Source organism: Lynx canadensis, chromosome A1 (genome assembly GCF_007474595.2).
Source record: "Lynx canadensis isolate LIC74 chromosome A1, mLynCan4.pri.v2, whole genome shotgun sequence".
NCBI classification, from domain to species: domain Eukaryota; kingdom Metazoa; phylum Chordata; class Mammalia; order Carnivora; family Felidae; genus Lynx; species Lynx canadensis.
The window spans coordinates 190,747,605-190,763,704 of record NC_044303.2 but is presented as its reverse complement, the minus strand read 5'-3'; the positions used below and the strand labels follow the sequence as shown (position 1 = coordinate 190,763,704).

General features: G+C 43.7%; 1 protein-coding gene and 1 long non-coding RNA gene across 2 annotated transcripts in view; both read right to left on the bottom strand.

Moving 5' to 3' along the window:
- ADAM19 (ADAM metallopeptidase domain 19) overlaps window positions 1–16,100 on the bottom strand; it is an 81,775-nt gene that overhangs the window by 58,894 nt on the left and 6,781 nt on the right. The window contains exon 3 of the mRNA XM_030328443.1: window positions 15,235–15,305. Coding sequence (XP_030184303.1) covers window positions 15,235–15,305 — 71 coding nt within the window. The remainder of the gene's footprint in view (window positions 1–15,234; window positions 15,306–16,100) is intronic.
- Window positions 4,932–6,279, bottom strand: LOC115522907. The gene is made up of 2 exons (XR_003971595.1): window positions 5,901–6,279; window positions 4,932–5,680 (listed from the first exon to the last, which is right to left on the bottom strand). It is a non-coding gene; the product is annotated as an uncharacterized LOC115522907 (long non-coding RNA).

Sequence of the window (16,100 nt, the reverse complement as noted above, 5' to 3'; positions counted from 1 at the left end):
TAAGCCTGAATTCTAACTCTTTGAGTTACTCCTCATTTTTCCCTGGCTATCTCTTATGTATACATGTTAATAAACTTCTGTCTGTTTTTCTCTTGTTAATCTGCCTTTGTTTACAGGGTTCCCAGCTGAGAACTTAGAAAGGTAGAGGGTAAATTATTTTTCCTCCCCTACAAGGTCAGCTGTGAAAGCACTTTGCAAACCAGGCCACACAGAAGGCGGGTATGACCATCTGGTCCCAGGAGGCCAAATCACTGTTAAACAGCCCATCTTCCTTCCTTCCTAGAACTTTTGCAAACCAGTCAGGCAACAACTAGCAAGTACCCGTAACAAGCTGCTTACATAGCTATGGAGGAAGGGTGCATCAGTATTTAGGTGTGTGTGTGCATATGTGTGAGTGTGAGAGTGTGTGTGTGTGTGTGTGTGTGTGTGTGTGTGTGTGTTGAGGACAAACAGGAAGAATGGCATAGAGAACAGGAACTAAGGGTCCTTACTCAACATTGCTGATCTCCTTTTCCCCAGCCATATTCCTATCACCGCATAACTGAAAGGCTTGCGTAATCTTTGCACTCTTACCCAAGCCCCATATTTAGCATCAAGAAGTCAGGAGATAAAGTGCTTCTAGCATACCAGGAGCCTGATATCTTTCCCAACACTTAGATCACCTTTTTTCCCTAGCATTCCAGTCTCCCTTCAAAAGAATCCCTTCCTTTCTGTGTGACTTGCCTTTCCTTTCAGTGGAGGAGGGGGCTTGGAAAAAGAAACCATGCCTGATATAATGCAGCCATTATAGCCCCTTGGCCCATCTGGACTTCTCTCCAGGGAGGCTGATGCAAGAGGAGAAAATGTGGAGGCTGCCAGTTTTCCACAAATCTGTAACCTCAGGGGAGAGAGAAGAAAAGGGGGCAGTGGGGTACATGGGAGCTATGGAAGGGACTGGATAAGAGCCATAAGTACAGAAGTCATAAAGACCCCATTTCTCCTGAAACTGGCTAAGAAAAGCCTAACCCAGCTCCACCCATTCAATGATATCATTGTTTTCAACAAAAGCTGGTTTGAGGACCCCCCCCCCCCCGCCCGCCCAGCTCCCCCCAGAGAGGCTCCCAGTGAGGCCTCAGCTGCTGGACCAGGCAGAAGGCTCACCAGTTCCTGGGAGATTAAGTGCTTAGAATTGCAGATAAGGGGGGAAACCATGTAAAAGCCCAAATTACAGAGATAACCAGGGTAAGGACAGACTTTGCTTCTGCCCAGCCTTTTAGGGTCATGGAAGGAGAACAGGACACTACTTTACACTTGGATTTTATCAGTGAATCTCCAACATGATCCTGCCAAGTTGGTGCATGGGGATTATTACCTTCATCTAATGAGAAAACTAAAGATTGAAAAAAGAAGTGACTTGTCTGAGGTCCTATTGCAAGCTAAGGACAAACCCAGGGGCCGGCAGCCCTGTCCCACTACCTACACATGCAGGAAACTCACATTGGTCTTTGACTCCATCCCCTTCCTCAGCGCTTAGTCAACCCACCTCCCAGTCTCCACGATTCCACCCTATAAATATGCCTGTAACACATCCCCTTCTCTCCTTATCAGCTACCTCTTCCCTAAATTCAATCACCTTAATTTCTCACTCAGTTATAATAAAACTCTTGAATGGGTCTTAGTACCTCTCTGGTCTTGCCCCTTCCAACCCATCCTACACTTCAGTTGAAGTAGTCCTTGTCAAATGCATTTGGGAAGCTGTTACTATCTGGCTTTTAAAATATTCTTCATCAGCTCCCCATTGCCCTAAAGATAAATGGCCAACCCCTTTAAGGAGCCTAAAAGGCTCTTCAAAGATTCACCCCTGCTTACCTAGCCAACTTCCTCTCTCACCATTTCCTCCTGCCCTCCTCCCTCTGCTATAACCACAAAGAACTTATTTTCATCTCCACATGTTACTCTTACCTTCAGGCCTTTGTTTCTTCTACCACTGCAGCTTGAATAGGCCAACTCTACCACCCTCTTCCTACTCCTTCCTTCCTTCACTTCCTCCCAGAAGCCTTCCCTTACCTCCAGTCCAGGGTAGGCTCCCCCTCCCCATGCTCCCACAGTAGCCTCTACGTCCTCCATTACAGCCCTACATTGTTCCAGAAAAGTTTCATTCCCTGGCTCCTCCACTAAGCTCTAAGCCCCACCATGGCAGAGACTGTGCTTTGCCTGCCACTGCTCTCCAAGGAACACCCAGGACCTAGCCCAGTACCTGCCACGTGGTTGGCACTCACAATACCTGTTGAATGAAGGACGAGAAGGAAGGAAAGACAAGAAGTGAAGAGTTACCAATGAGTAGACCAGACCTCAGGCCCAATACAATAGAGATTCCCATCAGTAAAGCCAGAGATTCAGGGTGCCTGGCTGGCTCATTCAGTAGAACATGTGACTCTTGATCTCAGGGTCATGCGTTCAAGCCCCAAGCTGGGCATAGAGCCTACTTAAAAAAAAGAAAAAAGAAAAAAAAGCCAGGGATTCTCTGACCCAATGTCCACCTCCAGCTGAGTTTGAACAAGATCTATGATGTGTTCCAGGGTGCCCAAGAGCCTATTTATTTAGTATTCAAGGTGTCAGCTAAAGGTCTGTGTATGGCACTAAATTCTACATAGAGAAAGAGTAAGCTCATTTTCTTAAAATCAAAATATTTCCTGGGTGAAATGTAAACGCAGTTTCATTCTCAGAACAGAACCAGTCCAGAGGCTCTAGTATTGACCTCCTCCTCCCTTAGATTTTTCCTGAGCTAGTCATGCAACAGGGCACAAACACAAAGGCTGTGGAGTGGAAACATCCTCCACCTTCTAGGGAGTCTAGATGAAGAGCCTCGACACATCCTAGAAGCTAGGGAGAAAACAGAGGTCCTGAAGGTGGCACTTCCACACATCTCCCAAGTCCAAAAGTATATCCACATATCCTTCTGCATCCCACCCAGCATGCCCTGCTTCTCAGGAGGCTTTCCTTGCCTCCCTAAGTTGTGAAGAAGCCACCCTCTGCCTTATGCTCAACCTCTTGCAATCAGTCTATGGCTCCCTCCACCAGGTACACTTTGATCCACTAGACTCAGACCAAAGTTCCCTTCAATGGGGAGGGGTGGGGCAAGAGCTTCTTCTCATCCGATGTGTTAAAAAAAAATGCAGCCTAGCTTTGGAGTGTACCTCAAGGATCTTTCCTAGAGGTACCCCATCTACCTCCCTGACCACGTGGTTTTAACTGAGGGAAGAAAGCCCAACTCAAAGTAAAAAAAAAAATTAACAATAACAATAAAATTAAAAAGAAAGAGAATAAAAAATTGAGCTTTAGGGCACTGAAATCCTGGGGTAGCAAGCTGTGGAAGGAAAATAAACCCTTTCCCTAGTCCCCACATAATACCCTTCTGAGTCAAAATGATCTGGCTAGTTGGAATACTGAATTCCTAAGAGATTATTAGCACTACAGCCCTGGTGCCCCTTGATCCAGACCAAATATTTATATATTAATTTCAGTCTGAATTCCTTTCTCATTTTTCCACACACCTCTCCTCCCTCCCTCATCCAAAGCCTCCCCTCCTTTGGATGGACCCAGAAAGCATAATGCTAAATGAAATAAATCGGACAGAGAAAGATAAATACTGTGTGATCTCACTTATATGTGGAATCTAAAAACCAAAACAAATGAATAAACAGGATAAGACTCATAGATATAAGAAACAAATGATTGGTTATTGGAAAAGGGACAGAGTGGGGCGGGGGCATGAAATAAGTGAAGGGGATTAAAAGGTACAAACTTCCAGTTACAAAATAAATAAGTCATGGGGATGTAAGGTACAGCATAGGGAATATAGTCAACAATATCAACATAACTTTGCATGGTGACAGATGGTAACTAAACTTATCATGGGGATCATTTCATAATGTATAAAAATATCAAATCATGTGCCCCTGAAATTAATAGGATATTGTCTGTCAATTATACTTCAATAAAACAACAACAACAACAACAACCCACAGCCTTTTCTCCTTGCTCCTGCAGGACAGAGCTCCAAGTAACCGTCCTTAGGGAAGTTTTCTCTATGCCCCAGTCAGCAAGTCTCTATTCCCACCTGCTTCCTCAGCACTGTACTTGCAACCTTATTATTAAGTTTGTAATCTGCTTTGAATTATGTATGCTGTTTGCATGTTTTCTCTCCCACAGACAGTAAACTGCCAGAGGGCAAGGACACTGTATTTACATCTATTCCCTACAGCACTTGCATAGTATTTTACACATACATGCTCCATAACATTTGCTGAAATCAACCTTGTGGAATGGAGACAAGTTAGCTCTGGCTTAAAATGCAAGAGATCCGGGGCGCTTGGGTGGCTTAGTCGGTTAAGCATCCGACTTCTGCTCCGGTCATGATCTCACAGTTCATGAGTTTAAGCCCCGTATCAGGCTCCGTGTTCACAGCTTGGAGCCTGGAGCCTGCTTTGGATTCTGTGTCTCCCTCTCTCTCTGCTCCTCCCCTGCTTGCATTCTGTCTCTGTCTCTCTCTCAAAAATAAATAAACATTAAAAGACCACTTTTTTTAAATGCAGGATATCCATCAGCTGATGAATGAATAAACAAAATGTGGTATATCCATACAATGGACTACTATATAGGAATAAAAAGGAATAAACTACTGATACATGCTATTCAACATGGCTAAAACTCACAGATATTATGCTAAGTGAAAAAGGCCAGTCACAAAAAAAAAAAAAAAAAGCAAAAAACAAAAACACCAAAACAACACATGTTGTATAATCTCCTTTACATGAAATATCTCAAAAGCGGAAAACTATAGAGACAGAGAGCAGAGTAGTGGTTGCCTATTGCTGAGGGGGGTGGGGAAAAAGGAGCGCCTGCTCACATCAGTGTGCGAGCGCTGCCTTCACAAAGTACCACAAACTGAATGGCTTAAAAAACAAATTTATTATCTCACAGTTCTGGAGGCTAGAAGTCTAAGATCAAGGGGTTGGCTGAGCCATGCTTCCTCTGAAAGTTTTAGGGAAGGATCTGCTCCAGGCCTCTCTCCCAGCTTCTGGTAGTTACTTGGTTTATTCCATGACCTCAATCTTCACACAGTGTTCTCCCTGTGTGCATGCCTGTGGCCAAATTTCCCCTTTTTATAAGGACACCAGTCATATTGGATTATCCCAGTATGATTTCATTTTAACTGATTAAATCCACAATGACTGTATTTCCAAATAAGGTTGTTCTGAGGTCCTGGGGGCTAGGACTTCAACATGTGAATTTCGGGGACACATTCAACCCGTAACACTGCTAATGGCTTCTTTTTGGAGTGATGAAATGTTCAAAAGCTAGGACATGTGGGGTTATACAACTCTAAAAAACATTCAGTTGTATATTTTAAATAGATAAACTATATGGTTTATGAGTTATTTATCAATAAAGCTTTTTTTAAAAAATGGAAGGAGAGTTGGGTTTGAAGAGTGTGCCCAAGCTCAAAACTCGACCCATTGGTGAGAGTGTGTGAAAAGTTGGCTCCACAAGGGCTGTAGGATGTAACTTAGAGGGAAGTCAAAGGCAATGTGCGTTTATCCACGTGTTCCACATAAAGTCCCCTGATCCAGTGATTGAAACCTAGAAGGTGATCCTCTAGAAGTACCTTCCAAAGAATACAGGGGCGTTCACTTCAGCACTGTTTGTAAAAATGAAAAAAAAGAAGAAACAGCATGAATGCCTACCCATATGGGGTAATTAAGTTAATTCTGGCATCTTTATCATTACTGAATCTGGACGATGGGCATATGGGGATTCATTATATTATTATGCATTTGATAACTTTTCATTATAAGAAATTTACAATTACGCCATATATATACAATTTAATATCACATATATATACAATTTAATATTACCTGATAAAAAATCATCTGATAAATTTCATGGAAATGTGTCTATAATATGCTCTCATATTCTGCTGCATGACTGTAAAAAGGTACAGCCTTCGGGGGTAGAAGCTGTGGAGTGAAAGGTACAACTGATCAAAATCCAAACCATTTTAAACGTATATGCTAAATGACCTTGCAACTCTACCTGTAGGTATCAATCCTACAGAAATGCTAGCAAGTGTTCTTAAAGATAATGTGTAAGCTAATTACTGCAGCATTACTTGAAATAGCAAGAATTGGAAACCTAACTGTCCATTAATAAGGATATTAATTTTGATCTATCCATTTAGTGGAATCCTATGTCACCATTAAAAAGAATGAGACAGACCTATAAATATGCTAATATGAAAAGATACTGAAGATAAATAATAAAAAAGCAAATTACAGAATAATATATTATAAATATGCTAATATGAAATATGCTATATGAATATGCTAATATGAAAAGATACTGAAGATAAATAATAAAAAAGCAAATTACAGAATAATATATACAGTATGATCTCATTTATTTTGAAACTATTTCTTGTGTAATTTTTTTCTAGAATTTTATTATCAAAGTTTTCAAACACTCCAAAACTTTCTTGTATAAATTTTTTTAATGATTTGATGATTGTCCATGCTATATTTCCAACTGAAAAAAATTTATAAAACTGAGGATGTAGTATAACCCTATTTGGGTAAATTTACATGGAGATTTACAAAGGGCTTTAAAAAAAATCTATGTAAGATACTAAGTTCAGCATCAATGTGCACACGCTGGATGCTGGCTATCGTTGTGACCTTAAGGTAAACAGCCTGATGGTAAAGGGATCCTTAAACTCAAGAATCAACTCCTGACTTCCTCCAAGTGCAGTACTTCCCTTTGCTCTGACAAGAGTCCATCTAAGGCCAACAGGGCAGCTGACAGCTTCCTCCCATTCATTTTACCCCGTGCTCCTGCTGAAGGGCTGCCAGGAGAAATAAGCTTGAGACAAAAGAAAACCATGGACATCCTTCCTGGCTACACAGGCATCCCTGGCTGTGGATCCCTGGAAGGAGATAGAGCCGGAACCGGCAAACAAATCCTGACCTCCATATCGGACAGTTCAGGGTTTTGCCAAGGGAGTGGCTGGGCACTGATTCTGCAGGCACAGAAAAGAGGTACAGTTTGGCTGGCTAGAGAACCCTACAAAGCTGTATTCTTGAGATACAGTTAGGTCAAACTGGGCATGCCTGGAGAGCAGAAGTGAATTTCCTCTCAGGGGCAATGGGTTCTAAGGTCAACTCCTCCAAATTACATTTGGAAACCAACCCAGGGGAATTCCCTCTTACTTCATTCTTAACTGTTTTTCCGACCCTGAGAATTACAAATAATAGCGACTATTTATTACACTTTCATGGTGCACCAGGCCTTGTGCACATCCTCTAAGAGCATTACGTTATTGAACTCACACAACATCCAGCGAGGTGGCCACTATTATTAGCCCCATTAAGTGGATGAGAAAACTGAGACTCAACAAGCTTACGTCATCAGTGGGTGCAAAGAGCCAAGCTCTAAATCCATACCATACACTGAAATCCAGATCCTAATCAAGGCCTAGGACAGACAGAAGGAAAGGGAAGAGGGAAGGTAGAATGGGGAAGTAATGCCAGTTCTAACTGAGATAGAACATATCGAGCAAGGGCAAGGCATCTGAGAAGCAATACAAGGCCATGGCTAAGAGCCTGGGCTTTGAAATCAAACAGATCTAGCTTCACATCCTGGCTCTGCCCTTCCAACCCAGGTGACCTTGAGCAAGTCACACTGTTCCATGTCTCAAGGTCTCCATCTGCCAAATAAGGCTAATACAGGTACCGACACCTCAGAGTTGTTGTGAGGATTCACTTAGATGAACCACATAGAGACCTCTGAACAGTGCCTGCTATGTAAGCATCTTTTACATGGTAACAGCTATAATTACCATGGTTGTTGACACCATTATTAATATCTGACCACCATTCCTCAGCCAGAAGTTACCTGAAGGCAGACTGAGCATCAGAGTACATGACCTGGAACTTAGGAAATGCTGATAAGTAATAACCACACAACACTATTTCTCAATATGTTTTTCTCTTGTCGCTTCATGCATGAAGACAGTCACAGGGGCCATGTGCAATGCTATGCATTACCAAGGCACTTTAGAAAACATTTGTTCTTGATTTTGCATTAATGAAAGTTAGTGTGTATTGAAACCTGCTTGTTATGTGCTAGGCACTGTACTGAGCACCTCCTAATACATTACCACTAAACTCATGAGCCCTGGGTATTCATTTCCTGTGGTTGCTGTATATTACCATAAACTTGGTGGCTTTAAACATTACAGGAAATTTTTCTTTCCCGATTTTGGAGGCCAGAAGAATGAAATCCGTCTTACATGGGAACTGTAGATGAAATCCATCTCAGTCTACAAAGCTACAGTTGGAAACAACATCTCCAACAGGACCACTGAGCCAAAATCAAGGTGACAACAGGCCTGCACTCCCCCTGGGAGATTCCATTCCTTGCCCCATCAAGCTTCCAGTGGCTGCCTGCATTCCATGGCTTGTGGCCACGTTACTCCAGTCTCTACCTCCATGGTTATACACTGCCTTCTCCTGTCTACGATCAAGTCTCCCTCTGCCTCCCTCTTATAAATGTATTTGTGATTTCACTGAGGGCCACCTAGATAATCCAGGATAATCTCCCCTTCTCAAGATCTTTAATTTATTTGCATTTACAAAGACTCTTTTTTTGCCATATAAAGTAACATAGTCTCATGTTCCCAGGATTAGAATGTGAATATGTTGGGATGGGGAGCAATTTTCAATTTACCTCACCCTGCAATGAAGGTATTAATGTCTATTTTCTATGCATGTGGTAGAATATAGTAAGAGGCAGATGGTTCTGAGTTTGACTCCTGGCTCTGCCTGACATTGGGTAAATTACTTAAACATCCTTACACTTGAGTTTCCTTATTCATAAAATATGAATAACAATAATACCTCCTTCAAAGGGTTGCCATGAGGATTAAATAGAACAGTGTGTGAAGTGTCTCTGCACAGTGACTGGCTCTCAGCACATGCTAACCAAGGACTGAGTATCATTATGAATATAGATAAAGAAAATATTCAGAAGGCAGGTGACTTGCCAAAGGCCACCTAACCGGGAAGTGTCGGTGCCTGGAACTGAATGTGGGTCTCTGTGCACCAAAGCCTGAGTCTGTTCTACTCTATGGATTATGATGTTCTGGGTGTATGGGCTCACTCGCGGCCTTCAATCAACACTTCTAGGTTATTTCAATTCCAGATGCTCCCCGATACTCTCTTCTGGCAACTGTATAGCTACCTCCCTTCAGATCAGCTCTCCTAATTACTGAAACTAAATTTATGCAACGGACCCTAAGAAAGCGGCATCAAGTCTCCAGTCATTTAGAAATAATAAAGACGCTGCTTATGTGAGAATTTGGCTTGCAAAAAGATCACATCAGATTGGCTGGCGATCCATTCGGTCTGCAACTCTAGGGGTTCTGGGCAACGTGGGAATTGTAGATGAAATACATCTCCGTCTACAAAGCTACAACTGGAAACTACATCTCCAGCAGGACCACAGGTGTCTCTGGGGCAAGGTGCCTAGTGTAGTACTTGGAATTTGTATCCGCTTCTGCCTCCGCTGCCTCAGAGTCAACGCAGCAGGGTTAATGGAGTTCCTGGTACTTCAGAAAACATTTGAAGAAGACTGCATACACTTACAGGCAGCTCTCATCAAATTCTGGTGTCCCCACCCATCCACTCAACCATTTCCTCAGCACCAGCTTCCTTCAGTTATTCAGTCTCAGCTGTGGGGAATGGGGAGCCCAGCTGCATGCCGAGTTTGGAAAAACATTTTGAATACTTTAGATCTGCCAAATACTTGGTTAAAGAACGATATCCTCTAATTTCTTAAGCCATGTGTATTTTAAGTGAAATGTAATCCATATGTCTGTTGACTCATTTAAATGCAACTCAGTGAAGCATGGTTTACCAAGCGGACTGGGATAGCATCTAAGCCTTTCTTAAGCTGGTCTTTGATCCAGGGAAATTGAAGTTTGCCAACAACAAATGAAGCTCCTGACAATAGAGGGCCAGACAGAGCTGTCCTTTATCCTAGATAAGATGTTAAAGTCTACTCTCAACTCAAGAGGAAGCTGGGAAGGTGGAGAGAGCAGAGAGCACAGTGGCCTGGGTGTATTCAGGGTTTTGGTCTGGATCAGCTATATATTTCTCCCAGGCCTCCTTGGAAGGGAAGTGTGGCACTAAGAGGTGCTTAACTAATCCAGCCTCTTACTGAAAAACTCCTTTCCTGATTGCTAATTCTCCCCTTCTCCAACCCTCCAGTATTATATAATTCAAATAGAATTGAGGGGGAAAAGGAGAAAACTAGGGCACTAGATCACTCCATTAGCAGTGAATGTTAATTTTCCAGGTTGTCACCTCTTTCCCAAGCCAAAATCTAAATCTTATCATCATTTGGACTCAAGGAAAGACAGTATACCGAGGAAATTAAGAGTTTCAGAATGTGCTCAAGAGACCAGCAGGGAGAAGTACATGGCCAAAGGTCCTCTGGGCAGAGTGCCCACTAGTTGAGCTACTCATGTGCTTTTGAAGGTGACCTTGTAACCTAGTGATCCTGCCCTTCGGTGCAACCCAATGAGCATCGAGCATCCTGCAAGCTGATTCAACAGTTCAGTGGGCTCTCCTCTTGGGAAAAAAGTGCAGAAAGGAGAAGGGGGTGAACCAAAGCCTACATGTCCTGGAGGTGTTCATCTCCCTAGATGCTTACAGCTAAGGAAGAGTCCATTTGATTTCAGCAAACAGATTTTTGTCCAATACAGTTTCTGGGTTGATGAGGCAGTCCTCAGGGTATGGGGGAAATTATATGCAGAAAAAATATTACGGATTTATGACTCAAAATTTTGGGTTGTGAAAATAACAGCCTATAATTTCTTCCCTGTTGTTTCCCTTTTCCTGTTTATGTTGCCTAAACGGTGAGTCCTGAGCTGAAAGTTCAAACTCTACTTCAAGGTCTGTGGTTTTGGGGCACTTGCTTTTATCCCACTGCCTTATTTTCAAGGATGTTTCTTTAACTGGAGAGCAAACTCCCTAAGGAAGGGACTTATTTTCCATTTTTCTACTTACACCACATCCTTTAAATATGTAGTGAAGGAAAAAGCTCTTAGAGCCCAATGGGGACAAAATCCCCATTTTACAGATGAGAAACTTGAGGCCCAGGAGAGCCAATTGGCTTATTGTTCACCTCTACATCATGTGTCTCTGAGCTCAGTACTCTCTCCACCGGACCGCTATGCCTCAATCGCAAGTAAGATTCTCTTAATAACACTATGCACCAACATTTGCAAATCATGTGTAGATGTGTGAGTTAATGTAAAAGAACATAATATACACTTTATTGGAGTAGAGTACTACTTCAGACATACAGTTAAGTCTAAATAAACAAGCATGGAACAATGTATATAGTATAATCTCATTTCTGCTCCTCCCTCCCCAACAAAAATAGCAGCCGGTATATGTGCTTCTGTGCAACTGTGTTTATGCATATCTGTGCACGTGTTCTCACACACACAGAAAAGGTCCTAGGTAGGCCCACCAAAGAGTGGATTCACCTTGAGCCTGTGAGGCTCTCGTTCCTTAACTTACCATATTTTGGTATTGCTAAATGTTTTACCATGAGCATGTATTGCTTTTGCAATTAAAAAACCATGAGCAAGGAATAATAGTAGCTGCCATTTACTGAGTATGGAATATAAGCCAGGCACAATGCTGGGCCCTTTACACATACCATCTCATTTCATCCTCCCTATGGCTCATGGCACAGCACTATCATTATACCCTGGATAGGGAAACTGAGACTTAAAGAGAATACACAGTTAGTTAAGTAGCAGAGCCAGAATCTGAACCCAGAACTGTCGAACATGAAAGCCATATTGTGGTTAGCCCTACAATGTCACTCCTTTTCACTTGCACTCTATAAAAGATGTGTGTCTCCCATGGGCATACAGCCATTTATCCTGAGTTGCTTCACAGCAGGAAAAGGCTGCCAGTTGTGACGTTATTGAACTAAGGCAACTCTCAGTGTCTGAGCTGAAAGCCTGTTTGCTACACCCCGACTCTCCCGGCCCACCCCCTGCTCCTCCATCCCCACCATTCTTGGAAATCTCTCCATGTGTGAATTCCATTAAAGGCCTGCTCACTGCTATTTTGGGCCATGCATTAGCACATGGGCTTTGACTTGATGGGAGAAGGCCAGACACCTCAGGATGATGAAAAATAAATTAGAAATGTCCTCTCCCTTCCCTCAGAATCCCAGAAGCCCTTGCCCACAGTCCTTGCCCTGGGAGGCCTCAGAATCCAATATGTGGGGAAATGTATGGGGATGGAGGAAGCCTTCATAACCTATCAGGATTTAAACTTGGCTGCTGCTTCTCCTTGGAATTGTCATCTCTTAGCTGTCCACATGGCTCACTTCCTCACCTCCTTTAGGTCTTCACCCCAATATCAAAACACTACCAAAGCCTTTTCTGACCGCCATTCTGAAAAGCACCTCCGTCCTGACCCCTCCTGCCTCCCCCAACTTTGTTTCCTCCATAGCACTTGTCATCGGACATACCACAGTTTACTTGTTTACTTGTGTACTGTTCTTACCACTAGAATATAAGCTCCATAGGGCAGAACTGTTCTGTTCACCCAGCCATGTCCCCAGTACCAACACTGGTGCCTGCAATGCTGCAGGTACATAATAGATGCATGACAGTGAATGAATCGGTGGGGGAAATGAAGAACCAGAGACTGAGAAGTCACCAGGCATAGGGCCTAGCTTCCCCTCAAATATCACGGGATTACACAAACTTTAACACAGCAATTTGAAAAATCAGAAAAGCATCATTCCCCCACTTCCCCCAGCTCCCCTCCCCCCCCCCCAGCTGTTTTGAATCCAGATTCACAAGCACCATGAATGAGAAGGCTTTGGGAAATAAACACACTAGGAAGTCGTGTGCAGTTAGAGTTCCGCTTGCTAACACATGTTCAAAAACAAAAAACCCAATTTGGACGAAAATAGCAGGAAGCTGTCCCCTAGGGATACCTGGTGAGGTCATATTGTTTGGCTCTGCTGCTTCCATTTTTGTCAAGCCTCCTGCCTTCTGCCAACTCAAGGAGGCCAGGAACCACATCCAGCACCCCCCCCCGCCCCCACCCCTGCTGTTCACTGGGAAACCAAAGAGCTGCCTGGAGTAGCAGACAGTAGAGCTGTGTGCCAGGCTCTCCTCTGGAACCTCTCAGTGTGGGACAATAAAAATCACAACAGTGGTTGATCACCATGTGTTTTATAAGCACTTCACGAGCACCACCTCATTCAGTCCTCACAATCACCCTAAGAAGTTAGTCAGCGTCACATTCTGCATTTTATAGATAAGGGCACTGAGTTTCCAAAAGTGGCAACAATTTGCCCCAGGTTACACAGCTCGTAAGCCGAACCTGGATTTCTGTGACTCTAGAACCAAGCCAAGAACACAAATGATCCTACTTTCACCTCTCTCATTTACTTGCTGTGTGACCTTAGACAAGTGCCTAACCCTCTCTGATTCAAAGTTTCTACAACCACACATAAGACGGTTGCACTCAGTGTTTTTCTAAGATGTCTTTCTGCTCTAACTTCCAATGACCTCTTGCACAGGTTCCAAAACATGAGGGAAGGATGACTCCTGGGATCCCATTTACCCATGACATCACCCACATCACTTGTACTACCCAGAGGAAGTTGAAGGCCCAAATGCTTCACTTGGGGCCAAATAGGACAGATGAGGCTCAGGTGGCAATAGCAAATATTCAGACTAGAGCTGGAAAGCTGGGGTCATGGGAAGCTAAAGCAGGCTCCTGAGAGACAGTCAAGAACAGACCCTCTGAAGGCATTTCCTGCAGGACGAAAGGAAGACAATGCAAGGAGAAATCCCAGTCATGCAGAGCCTATGCCTTCTGAGGACATAGCCAGCCAAATCTGCTCCAGGAAAATGGGACAAAAGGAACCCATTCTTGGGGTGGTTTCACTGTAGGAGGAAAGTAGCAAAAATGTTTGAGTTGCCCATCTGTTTAGCTTCCCGAAGGCCACCATATATATACTGGAGACAGAGGAAAGGTGTGGATGAAGTCCATTACTGTACATGCTGCTTAAGGCATACATTTGCCACACTTCCAACACCACTCACCCTCCTTTGCAAGTGTCCAAAGCCCAAATTTGGAATAATTTATATTCTTGCTTTCCACCCAAGCTCAGCAGCCATTCCCATCCTTCTGGATACGGGAAGGTCCCTATCCATCCCTTTCTTGGCAGTGATGCGTTTGATTACTCATCTGCTTCTAGGGGACTCAAGAGGCTGCCAAGAGGAGGAAGGCAGTTCCCTGAGCCATTCAGCCTTATCTGTGAGGTCTGTGAGGCAGAACTGGTTAGTGGGAAAACACCAAAGGCCTCAGCATCCCCCAGCCAAGTGAGCAGAGCTCTCCAGTGGCCAAGCAGATTGGGAATGGCGAAAAAGCAGCCATGCTTTATGTCTATTCACCTGCTCAATAACATGAATCAAGATACAACTGCACTTCATGGCAAATCAATGTGGAAATATTCCTGAGCCAGGCAGCCACCCAAGATGAATGAGGTTAGGAAGATGGAAGAATCAGCCTGATTAAGCCAGGGGACTGCTGACCATGCCCTTATTGGCAGAATCTCAGACTTAGCTGACCCAGAACAGATGGAGCAGCCCGCGTGTGAGGTGCAAAATCCCAGAACACTCCACCCTGCCTCTCTGCTCTCTGCTGTTTTCCTCTAATCTCCTTCACTTCCTGCCATGCGCTGTGCTGGAGCTAGTAAGACAGCTGCCAAAGTCCTCCAGTCCATCCCTCCCTTTGTCTCTCTCTCTCTCTCTCTCTCTCTCTCTCTCTCTCTCTCTCTCACACACACACACACACACACACACACACACACACACACACACCCCTGTGAGCCTGCAGTGAACTCTAAGAGCCCCGGAAATACAACCAGAGGAAATTCAAGGAAGACGTTAAACGGTCCAGTAATTTCACAGCAAATCAAGAGACTGTGGATATGCTGTCTTTGCAAGACATTCCCTACAAAGGAACCACAGATTGAGAGCCTGGGTCATTTAACAAACTGCTTCTTTCCAAAACAATGGCACCTGCATCCGGCGTTGACAGGGAAGTGAATTGTTTCATTTTAGACAAGGAAGAGTCCACTTACTCATTCTTCTTTAGGTCCACGATCAATTCTTGCCCCTCAGCCATTACCCTGAGCTCAGCTTTGAGTGGATGCTAGAAGCAACAACAAAAGAATGTCAGTTCCTAAAAGCAGGGACAAGGCTCCCAGGAACAGACACAGGATCCAGCACAGTGCTCTCACATTGATCCACAGGAAGTGAACGAGAAAGGGTCAATTGCACTTCCAGCCCAAACATGAAATTACTTCAATCCCCGCAGGACCCAATTCCCCTCCCCCATCCACCTCTCTTCAAACACAAAGGAAAGAAACTTCAAGCTGAGATGTGATGGAAGTGCTCACGTACAGGTCTGGGAAAGGCAAACACCCAACAACACAATCTTCAGTGGTAAATTCTGTGTAGAGTCACATCTGGATTCAAGTGCTAGCTCTGAGCTCTGACACTGTAGTTGTGCCAACCTGGGCGTGTTCCTGAACCTCCCACTAGCTCAGTTTCCTCATTTATAAAATAGAGATAATAATAGTCATCCTTATGGGAACCTTGTAGGGATAAAGTGACACAGTAAATGTAAAAACTTTGTCTCAGGGCCTGGCACACTGAAAGCCCCTGATACATGTTGGCTATTATCTAAAATACCAGGAGAACTCTCTTCATAGTGAGTTCTCATTTTATGTTATTTTGGCTCTTGGTTTGGATGCCCCACTCACCCACCCATTTCAGAGGAGACAACTAGAAGAGCCTCTAACTAAGGTTTTATAATATACATTTTAAGCACATAAGAACTTACAGATAGCCAAATTAGCAACACACTCAGAATAAATTATTTGAGATATCATGGCCAATAAGCACACACGCGCACACACACACACACACACACACACACACACAA